The following is a 12,155-nucleotide window of genomic DNA, read 5'->3' on the forward strand; positions in this document are numbered from 1 at the left end:
ATTAAAATGTCATGCCTGATGATCTAATAATTATACTCCTGCTTGAATGGTTTTGACTGAGTTGTAGTGCCACGATCGTACTGAAACGATCGTTCAGGTAAATCTATCAGCATATCCCACCACACTATTGTCTTTGTGTACTCATCCAACTCGATTGTGGTAAAGCAGCAGCTTATAGCTACTCCTGCACCAGGGGTTTGTAGGCAACTTTATATACTTTAATGTAACACAATTTATGTTTTAAGTGAATTTAATCATTCCTACTTTCTTGAAGTTTCAATTCTTTGTTGGTGACACACTTCAATGAAATGCTCAGGAAAATCATATTTACATCTTTCTTCTTCATTCATGTACATTTCCCTTCATTCTCCTCAAAATATTTTCCATCCTTGCAGATATAGGAACCAACATTTATCTTATCAGAACCCATTACTCCTCTTGCATTAACTTACTTTTCCTCAGGTGTCATTATCAGACCCAATACTCACACTGTGTACTCAATACACACACTGTGTATGGTCAATACACACACTGTGTACTCAATACACACACTGTGTATGGTCAATACACACACTGTGTATGGTCAATACACACACTGTGTATGGTCAATACACACACTGTGTATGTCAAGTCAAGTCAAGTCAAATTTATTTGTCACATACACATACTGTGCAGTGAAATGAAAGTGGCAATGCCTGCGGGTTGTGCACAAAAAAGAATTACAGTTACAGCATATAAATAAAGTTAATAAGTTACTATTAGTGTCGACAAAAATTTAGTCTCTGGGGTTATAAAAGTTGACAGTCCTGATGGCCTGTGGGAAGAAGCTCCGTCTCATCCTCTCCGTTTTCGCAGCGTAACATGGTCAACACACACACTATGTATACTCAATACACACACTATGTATACTCAATATACCCACAGACCCACAATTCAGCACTCTTCCAACATCATGTATCACAAACTCCAGGAGTTAATTTAACATTGACTTTAAAAACAATGACCAATTCACATCTGCCTGAGCCAACACCACCCTAATAGCACATGGTGTTTCTTTAAACATCCTTGTAAAATAACAAAGAAAATAACTTGGTGAATGTGTCCATGATACTTCTAGTCACCATATTACAGATTGTGGTATGTGCAATTATGGTCAACACATTATAGGATGGATGGGATTACATTGGAGAGTGCAGATTTACTGGAATAGTGTTTCCGTTATGAGACTTATAGAAACCATTGGCATTCTCACGAATGGAAACTGCTCAACAGTGACCTAATAGTGATACATACAATTATGAGGAGCATGGATAGGGTAGATAATAGGAAACTGTTCCCCATAACAGCGTAAGGATCAAGAGGATTAGAGGAAATGGAGGGGGATTTTTCTTTTATGCAGAGGTAGCTGGGATTTGGAATTCACCACCAAAGGAGTGGTGGAGATATGCACTCTCACAATGTGCACTTGCATCACCAGGCGACAGACCAAGCAAGCACTGAGGAATGGGTTTAGGTAGATGTTACTAGATGGTCAGCATGCACATGGGCAAGAAGGACCATTTCTGTGCTGCATAACTGCAAAACTATGACTCTGTGACCTGCATCTCTTCCTGAGGAACATTTTAAATGCCTGTTACCCCCAATGCATACAGAACCGGGCAGGCAGGAGATGGAATCATGAGTGAAAAAGAGCCACAAAGAAAATAAGTGAAAGGGAAATCCATTGAAACAGAAGACAAGGTTTTTCTTTAACTTTTATATTCAAGTTAGGAGCAATTAATTTCTCAACGGTTAGAGATGCAGATCCATTGTGAAAAGTAATAACTAGATACTTTTGAGCTAACTATTTGGCCGCAGCTTTCCTAACCTAAACCATCTGTCAAGGAAATTACAAACTCATCTGTAACAGGCAAGATGTACAGTCCAATTCTGATGCAGATTCCAGTGTTATTTACCAACATAAACTGCTATACAACTTGATAAAGTTATAATATGTAATAATTGTAATGCAAAATGCATTTTTAATTTGAAAATTTTCTTAGTTTTATATAACCCAGTGAAATCGGCATACATATAATTCCATAATTGCATATTGGGTTTTGTTGAGAATAAATTGATACGATGATTGCAGCAATCAGTGCTGGGCTCATATTCAACATCAGCAAGGCGGTCTCCAGACAATCAACAAATAATTTGATTTAATTTAGCAGATTGTTCTTTACTATCAAGGACAGACTGACCTTTGGAATTCTAATGTTCGTTTCTGTGTCTTCTGTTGTGCACACACCATCCCCACCAGCTTACTTAGTTACACAAACAGCCCACTGAGCCAAACTATCTAGTTCATCCATTTTGAGCTGCTTGCTTAAAGCTCTGTGCCCACTTGCCTCGAAGGGGGGGGGGGGAGGGGAGGAGGGGGGGAGTGGGAGTGTGGGGGGGGGGGCGAGGGAGAGTGGGAGGGAAGGGGGAGTGCTTGGGTGGAGTGGAAGTGTTGGGGGGGGGGGGAGTGGAGGATTAGGGGGAGTGGGAGGGGGAGTGGGAGGGGGAGTGGAAGTGTGGGGAAATGGGAGTGGGGGGGGGGAGTGATACAACGGAATTATTTGCCTAGTTTGCAGCTCTTCATATCCAATGACAAACTGATGTCATCACAGCCAATTCAGACAGGTGTGAGAAAAAATCTCAAATACATGATTTGAGAATAGTAATGAGGGATATTCTGGCCCTATCCAACTATGGTCCTTTAAACAGCATCACCAACAATAATTGGACATTCAATAATATGTGTGGTTTATTGGATTTTGCTGTGGAAAACCCATTGTTGTTTGTCTGCACAATAACTGTAATTACCTTTTTTAAAATAACCATGACAGTGGAACACTTTAATCACCTGTGGTATTTTGAAAAATAAACAATGGGTCATATTTATTTTGCAAATACAAATTATCTTAAATAGTCAAAATAAAATTTGTTCCAAAATATTTATTACTAGCCATTTAAACGGATAATGTCCTTTGTCTTGAGTTGAATTGAGATGAAAACCACCATAAAATAATAAAGAACAGCTTGCAAAAATACTAACAGTTAATATTGAAAATATTAACAGTTTACAAAAGTGTTCCAACGTGAAAATGCAAAGAACTGCAGGAATTACATTTTTATTCTACTGAGGTACAAGATTACAGTAATTTTATAATATTAAAATATCCTGTATTAATCCTGAAGGTTGGCCACCTAATGCTAGTTAGAAATGCCAAGCAGGAGGCCCATTATTTGTACTAATCTGCACTTCAGTACTTGGTTATATTTTACCAAACAGTGTTGCAAATCCAAGCATGCTGCCTCTGAAAGCATCATATTTTTATCATTTTCTTTTTGATGGAACCGTAAATCTTATTTTAAAGGGATTAACTTTTATAGTAAAATAGCATTAAGTATTTAGCCAGACTTGTGGAATTAAATTACAAGGAAAGGTCATTGAAATGAACAACACAAATAATTAAATGAATAATTAAACTCATTTCTACAGAGAGGGGAATGAAGGACAAGGCCAGAATATAATAAATGAGATGATAACATATTAAAAATAAGGAAGATTATGAAGCTTAATGGTCTTCTTTAAATTTGTTTCATTGACGTATTGTTTATAAATTGTATAAAACTACATGTAAACATCTGTAAAACTACCGGTCTATTGATAATTTCACATGAGGCATTACTGTATAATCCCTAAGCCACAGCTGGGAGCATTGCAGGGAATGGTTGACCTTTCAAATTGAGACACTGCATGAAGACTGAAGAGTGTAGAGGATAGTGAGTTTGGAGACGTGAGAGGAAGGAGTGAGACAGGCGAGTTCTTAGTTATCTCCTCTCTACACTCTTCATTCCTGTTGCAGGGTCTAGAATCACAATGTCGACCATCTCTTTGCCTCCGCAGATGCTGCTTGACCTGCTGAGATCTTTGAGCGATTTGTTGTTTGTTCCAGAACACAGGGTCTGACACCTCTTCTCCAAACAGCATTACACCCTCACTTTATGTACTTCATGCAGGACGACAGAATTTCCAATCCATGGAGTTCACGGAGTTCAATCTTATGCCTGAGTACAGTAAGAGAAATGTTAGAAACACATTCAGAAAGGGAGCTCATTTTGCCATTTTTAACGAGTGTTAATTCTCATGAGAAGGCAACAACTTTGTTTTAAATCAGACTTCAGGAATTTTATACTCTTTGAGAGAGATTAGATGAACCTCTAGGTTTTCGGATGATGCATGATTCGAACAATGCAGACACATAACTGGAAACATCTGTACTCTCTTCATGTGCACGGGTACCTCATTGAACACTCAGGATTCAAGCCCAGGAACAACAGCATAATGGAATCCAAGCTAAAGGGGTGATAGAAGCTGTTGCCTCAACCTCTCTTTGGCTGCACAGCTCTTCCTAACCTAGGAACTTCATCCGACATTTGAAATGGTGGCCAGCCACCACCGTAATGAAAGTTCTGGACTGGGGGAAGCCATGTGGCCAAACAAAGAACAGGAGCGACAGCAGCTACAAACATCATGCAAAAGTAGGTGATGAGGGATTCCAAAGGGCAATGTCTAACAGAGAGCTGATACTGCCAGACCCTGGCCTATATTGTCTCTGCTGGTCAGGCTGCAGCTCGGAGGTCCACATCTCAGCCCTAGTAGCTGCATCTCTCGCCACAGCCCCACAGCCCCACACCACCCCTCACATAAGCCTCTCCTTACTGACCCAATTTACTGCTGAGAGAGCACAGATTCTCACCAAGTTACCAGAACAGCAGAGCACAGTTACAGAGAGCATAAGTGTTTGGGCTGGAGGGCCTTGGTAATAATGAGCTAATGCTCTGAGTGCTAGCACTAAAGAGGTTATTATTATATGGATGACGATGGGAGGTAATACCTGTTGGCAATAAACATCTGCAAAGACCATTTGGGTCAATGACCTATTCCTGCATTTATTAAAACAAAGTAAATTTTCAGTGATACAGAATGTCACCTTCTGGTTAAAGGATAGTTGACACTAATATTTGCAGGTAAAACAACATTTTTAAATCTCAGATAACATACAAGGTTCAGGTAGGTCCTGTACCTGAGAATTTTCTAAAGTCACAACCTATTAATTCCATACATTCTACAGGCTGCAATAACTGCAGACATCCAATAATCTTGTTCTGCTGTGAATTAAAATGAAGTCTTACCTGGGTTCTGCCAAGCAGAGTTTACCCAGGGCAATTGCTGCATTCTGTAGGAGGGAGTTTTCCTTTGCATCACCACCAGCATGCTTTAACAACACTTTGACAATGTCAGTTTTGAGCAGAGATGCAGCAGCTCCTGGGATTTCAACACAGTGTGAAAGGTAAAGAGCAGCATTGCCCACCACTTGCTCATCATCTAGAGTCAGCAGCTTTCTGAGAACACCGAACTCTGGCCAGAGAATAATGGACGAAAACTGAAAAATTAGCAAATGTGAATTTACAAAATTTACCAACAAATTAGTCAGATAAAACAAAGGATTTTTTCCATCAGCACCAGTCTGGAATTAACAGATATACAATAGCACAGGTGAGTAGATTTAAAATTATTTCGAAAGACAAGGCAAGTCATGAGGAAAACTGCTGCTTAGACATTATAAAATACAGGAAACCTATGACCAACTGTTTTCTGAACAGCACTGTTTGAAGTGCACAACAACAGGGGGGGGGGGAACATCAACATCGATCAAAGTGAAGGTGAGACATATGGCACAAGAGGTTTCTCAGCACCATCCTGAGCCTTTGACAACAATTGTGGATGTGGCTTTTGTAACAAAATTTTGGGAGTGAGCTTAAATATATGTTGTTATTACTTTCAAGTACATATTGCGTTACAAAAAGCATAAACAACATCAAATGCACGTGAGGTCTGTCAGCACCACAAGAGAAAATAATGGAAACATAACTGAAATATTAACCTGCCAGTCACATACTATTCTGCTCGAACAACACTGGCCAGCATTTCATAACAGATTCAAACTCGTGGCAGCATCATTGGTACATGGAGTGCAGCCATAATGGCCTTGCCTGCAATGCCATCAATGGTTGTCAAGGGCACAAGGAATGAGTATCTGTAGATTTTGCCAGTTCCAACCACAACAAATAAGATTATGCTTCATAACAAGCTGTGTTTATCATTTAGGTGTCACTTTTCTTCCTCCTGCATAGTGTTTTTATTTCTAATTTCTTGAGTTTATTTTTAAATCATAATTAGGCAATAACTCATTAATATTGGTGCCATATATATAATGAAGAACTATCTATGATCAGTGATGGAAAATTTTCCAGCTACACTGTGTGTAATTATTAATTAATTTAATTAGATTGCGCGGCATCGGCACTCTACTGAGTGACGCCTGTACTGTTCATGATCAATGACAAATTAATTCTAAATGATTGCTTAATTCAGAAGCTAATTATCACATACTTTTATCACATCTGACAATCTGCTCTCGAGCGTCTTCACTTCTACCACTACAGATTGCCAAGATCTTTGCCGCGTATCGTGTAGTTGTCTTCCCATTTGCCTGAAACAAATATAAAAGCAAATGTAAACGTGCACACATTGGGGATCACATAAGGTGGCTGAAAGTTTCAACAAGCCATAGAAGGCTGTGGAGACCAGGCAATGGATTTTTTTAAGGCGGAGATAGGTACGTTTTTGATTAGTACAGGTGTCAGGGGTTGTGGGAGAAGGCAGGAGAATGGGGTGAGGAGGGAGAGATAGATCAGCCATGATTGAATGGCAGAGTAGATCTTATGGGCCGAATGGCCTCATTTTGCTCCCATCACCTATGAAGCCATCATTTTCTCATTTCCTAAGTTTCCTCTTCCTAGAAAAGATGTCCTTCATGCTCAGGTATAGTATTACTGGCGCCAGCACTCAGTGTACGCAGCTTGTGGAAGTAGAGGCAACAGCAGCAAACCCAACATTAATCCCACTCAATATCCAAGCACATACATCCTGGCCAAGGGTAACAGGAGAGCAAGAACTAAAATTTTCATTGTTCTGGTTAAGATAAATTATCTAGTAGAAACAGCAAAATTGTGAATTCTCCTTTGTGTTGCTCAATTTAAAATTGTTTTAATATGTCTCACATTGTCAGGAGGAACACAGACTACAAGCTCATATAGCAGTAATTAGTGCTCAATTGCATGTGGCAAATGTGTATTCTCGCAGCAGCTGTGTGTTTTGCTGTGATTGCAATTACAGCAGACTGCACAGCTGCTACTATCATGCACATTCCTCTCAGGTTAACTGCAAATTCAAGTTTGCAGAGTCGCTTCGCAGTCAGTACTGTACTGCACTGTTGTGCAAGTAGAACGAGCAACGGTCTGGATTTCTAGCCTCATCCCTTTTGTGGGGCATTGAAGACTACTTACAGTAGACTAAACATTGGATATCTGTGCTTCTTACTTTTATAAATCTGAGCATGGTCTTCACCATTCCAGCTTTTACTGCCTTTTCCACTGCTTCCTCAGACTGAGGGAGCACATGACTCAGAAGCCCCGCTGTTCTCTGTAAAATGCAAAAACAACATGAAACAACTGATTCATTAAGCCACTTAAATCACCTTGACCTCACTGACATGAATCCTTGTTTAATTATCTAGTTTGAGTTGGTGATCAGACTTACTGTTAGGATCCCACCATCTGTGCTGGCAAGTAGAGAGATGCATCGTTCTGTAATAGCTGGAGTTTTTACCTAAAAGTACATTAATAGACAATAAGTTTGGAAAATCTAGATACTATTAACATAGCTTTATCCAAAATTCAAGATCCCTTCTATCAGTTGAGCTGTGGTCAGTCTAGCCTTGTGAATAAATAATTGCTCTATTTTTTTATAATTAAGAACATTAAATTGAAAAAAGCACTTTAAAAATGTATGAAACTGCCATAATATCTATGTTTATCTCTCCACTGATGCTGCTAGACCTCGACGATTTCCATATTTCCAGCATTGCTTATTAATATATTAATTCAATCAGGCTGTAGCTCCATAATTAGTGTCTCTGTCAGTATATGGACAGATTATCGATAAAGTTGTACAGATTCTCCCATGTGTACAGATTTTCCATAGTGGTAATTATAAAATTAAAGTTTGCTGATAAAATGTAATTATGCAATGGGAGATGCATAGGTCGTAGTATCGCAGCAGGGAACAGCCTCACCTTTAACTTTAAAGAACACCAATTATCCTGGGAACTGAATGTCTATACAATTTCCAATAAATGATGGATGTGATAATCTCAGCATGTTCTCATCATATAGTTGTCTGATGAAACTCGCTCCAACTACATGAGTGGATATGAGGTGGAGATATCATCCAAGCCACTCTCGACTTCCTTGCATTGCAATGTTAGTCAAGCTCACCTGCCTAACAACACAGAAGCCAAAAAAAGAGTCATACAGCTGCTACCTTTAGAGACAAGTTGGTGGTGCTACAGGGCAGCAGAGTGGAGCAGCATGGAGGCATAGCTAGTAAAGCTGTTAACTCAGTTCTGGTGACACAGCTTCAAAGCAGACCTCTGCTGCTGTGTACGGTAAATTTGCATTTTCTTCCACAGGCACTTAGGTTACCTTTGTGTTCCTCCAAGGTTAATTGACGACTGTACATTACACCTTGCATAGATGGGTGGCAGGATCATTACACCTTGCATAGGTGGCAAGATCATCAAGGGGCTGTTAACGGGCATGCGTGAGAGAATAGGTTACAAATAATAAAAATGGGGCAGTGGGATTGGTCCGAGAGCAGGAATGGGCGTGAAGGGCTGAATGGCCTCTTTCTATAATTAGAAGGAAAATGAAAATCAAAAATATTACTTAAAGTTGATCTCTTGCTGTTCCTGTCATTGACCTCCTACCTGGATGGTGGTGCATTGGTCTATGGATAGGTTTACCATCAGGCCTAGAAGGGTGTACAGGACTTCTCTGTACTCTGCCATGGTGATTGGCATCATAGTGGCATCCTGTGCAAATTGGAAGATGGTGGTGCATATTCAGGGTTAGTTTATTGTCAAATGCACCAGGGTCCTCATAGAGTAATGATTAATACAACAACACAACTAAAAGTGCAAAACAGCACAATCGTGTAAGACTGTCACGTAATCTCAACAACCACAAAAAAGTGTAACTGAATAAGGCAGAATTAATAGTAGGAATGTGTGTGGCAGCTCTAGGAAGGGGGTGTGAAAGAGTTATTTGCTTCAGGAATCTGAATATGGGAAAGATCTCAGCGGGTCAGGCAGCATCTTTGGAGAAAAGGAACAAGTGACATTTCGGGTCGAGACCCTTCATCAGACTGATGAAGGGTCTTGACCCAAAATGTCACCCATTCCTTTTCTCCGGAGATGCTGCCTGACCTACTGAGTTACTCCAGCATTTTGTGTCTACCTTTGGTGTGAATTAGAATCTGCAGTTCCTTCTTACACAGTCTGAGGAAGAAGCTGTTCTTATCTTAAGTCTGGACGAACAGCCTTCAAGCTCCTGTATCTTCTCCCAGAAGGTAGAGTAAAGGGAATGGATAGTAACACGCTGCTTTGATGAATGCCTCCTCCAGCCTTGCACCATGACGATGCACTGGACGGAAAGAGCGGAACGGAAAGAGTGTCCACACTCGCTCTGCAGGTTCAGGAGGTCAAGAATGAAGCAGTTGCCATACTATGTTGAGATGTATCCCATCAGAATACTTTCAGTGGTACATCTGCAGAGATTCCAGAGAACCTTCATGGACAAACTAATCTTCTTGGATAACTAAGAAAGCAAATATGCGGATATACTTTCTTGATCATCGTTTCATTCTGAAGAATCCAGGTTAGGTTGCTGGTAACTTGGTTGCCTCAGAACTGGAAGCTGGTGACCATCTCTACAGTAACTCCATTGATAAGGACAGGGTTGTGTTAACCCCTTTGCTTCATAACTAACTCTAATTTTGCTGGTGTCATGGGTTACGTTGTTGTCCTGACATCATGACACAAGGCTCTCAATCTCTTTCCTACTAAATGATGGGGATCATCAAATATTTGAGATGTAACAATCAGAAATTTATATATAGAAAAAAGTGACACCAATTTACCTTAATTATATAGCCCACATCAAAATATAACCCTGTTATAGCCTTCAACAACTCGTCTAACAAAATTCAAAGTGAATCCAAACATTGTAGCCTTTCATGATCTTGGCTAGACATTGGTGCACACTACACCTAACTACAGTGCAGCTGTTCATCTGGCAAGCTCACAGCTTGTGGTGCCAGACTAACACACACTGATTGATGGATGATATTGGAATTTATATGCCAATACATGCTTAAGATGTTACACAGGGTATAATTTTCCAGCAAACTCAGTGAGCTGAAAAAGCAGTGTAGAACGGTGGCGCGTGTTTGTTAGACCCACGTGGGAACCTGCAACCATTGAACCACAGGCCAAACCATCAGGATTTCTGGACAAATTGTATTACGGTTTATCCTGGAATAATTCCATGAAAACACTGATTAATAATATTCTTGCAATTTGCAAGTGTCAGAAAAGATGGGAGTTATTTCAGAAGAGGTAACTCACAGGATCGTGTATTAAAGTCAAAAGGGGAAAAGTCAAAAGGGGGGGGGCAGTAGGATTAGGCATTGGAGACTTAGAAAAGAAGCAATTGGGAGCAGCTGGGCTTCTCCGTCAGGACAGTTCGTTTGTTTGTTTTTATGTCTTGACTGTTTTTGTAAAGCGTCTTTGAGCATTTGGAAAAGCGCTATAAAAAATAAATGTTTATTATTATTATTATTATACATTAGGAAGAATGTTGCAATCCAGCATTCTCGTTAAAGAACTTTGATTTGGCTGGTCTATGCCAAGAACATAAACCGAGAAGTGCAAAATTGATTTGGTGATTTGCCACAATGGATAATTTTTCTTGCATACATTGGGAGCCTCGCCATGATTTCATGTCACCACACTGGATAACCATACAATACCCAGCCAGTTACACATAGTAACTATTGGCCTGGGTTCTGCCGTGCTCATTTTTTCACCTGTATCAGAGTAAAAAAGACGTACAGGTATGTAGGTTAATTGACTGGGTAAATGTAAAAAATTGTCCCTAGTGGGTGTAGGATAGTGTTAATGTGCGGGGGTCGCTGGGCGGCGCGGACTTGGTGGGCCGAAAAGGCCTGTTTCCGCGCTGTATATATATGATTATGATATGATATGATAAAGACACCTGTGTCAGAACTAAGAATCGAGCACGAAGACAAAGCTGACATTCATTTCACAATGCCAATAAACTAACCAGCCACCTGTTATTCATTTGCTATTTTATCCACAATCACTCATCGTTATCTATCCTTAATCTGCAACTGTGAGATCAGCTCCAGACCCCATCCTGATTTTTTTTCCCAAAGGCTTTGAGTTGCACCAAATACATTAAATTGCTCCTAAAATAGTAATACATATTTAATCAATTCTCATTAATCTGACACTCAGTATTTCAGAATATTCAGTATCCCACACTCATGTGTGTGTGACGGATTTTAATGCAGCACGTATACGCATTAATCTCACAATTCATACTCTGACATCGGAAATCAGTACATTTAAAGGAAAGCACGCACATTTACATATCCTAAAAAGATTTACCATACAAATTAGGCATGACTCCCAAAATTCATCTCGTCCTGCTATTTGCCTCGAAGTTGTCTTGTCAGTTGCTAAGTTCCCTATGATTGAAATACATTGTGGAAGGATCTGTTTATTCACCAATTTCAAGTTTTTCTGCAAAGTTAAAACATGCATTAGCATTATTAAACCAAATATTTGAAGAAAAAATATAGCAAATGCTTTTATGCTAAGATTTCATGATAACATTTAGAGCATGCAAGAATATAAAAAGCAAAACTCATCTGTCCCCTTCAATACACCCGCTCCCACATGTGCAGAGAAAACCTTATTAATAATTAGTTCCTTACCAGGAGGATTTCAAATGATGGTATTACGTAAATTATAAAATCATTCTGACAATGTTTTCTAAACCTAATAGGGAGGAAAGATGAGATGTTATTGTCATAAAAACTAAAAACATTATTACCATCTTAGTAAACAAAGTTGGAT

General features: G+C 39.6%; 1 protein-coding gene across 2 annotated transcripts in view; it reads right to left on the reverse strand.

Moving 5' to 3' along the window:
* Positions 1 to 2,530: 2,530 nt before the first annotated feature.
* The window catches only part of ttc12 (tetratricopeptide repeat domain 12), a 33,602-nt gene continuing 23,977 nt past the window's right edge, over positions 2,531 to 12,155 (reverse strand). For both annotated transcript variants that reach the window (XM_078426576.1, XM_078426577.1), the window contains exons 14-21: positions 12,014 to 12,077; positions 11,685 to 11,819; positions 8,922 to 9,026; positions 7,694 to 7,762; positions 7,475 to 7,576; positions 6,485 to 6,584; positions 5,224 to 5,449; positions 2,531 to 4,095 (exon numbers count right to left, since the gene is read on the reverse strand). In XM_078426576.1, the coding sequence (XP_078282702.1) occupies positions 4,026 to 4,095; positions 5,224 to 5,449; positions 6,485 to 6,584; positions 7,475 to 7,576; positions 7,694 to 7,762; positions 8,922 to 9,026; positions 11,685 to 11,819; positions 12,014 to 12,077 (871 nt within the window). In that variant the 3' untranslated portion in view covers positions 2,531 to 4,025. The remainder of the gene's footprint in view (positions 4,096 to 5,223; positions 5,450 to 6,484; positions 6,585 to 7,474; positions 7,577 to 7,693; positions 7,763 to 8,921; positions 9,027 to 11,684; positions 11,820 to 12,013; positions 12,078 to 12,155) is intronic.

The sequence above is a fragment of the Rhinoraja longicauda genome, chromosome 32 (assembly GCF_053455715.1).
Source record: "Rhinoraja longicauda isolate Sanriku21f chromosome 32, sRhiLon1.1, whole genome shotgun sequence".
NCBI lineage: Eukaryota > Metazoa > Chordata > Chondrichthyes > Rajiformes > Arhynchobatidae > Rhinoraja > Rhinoraja longicauda.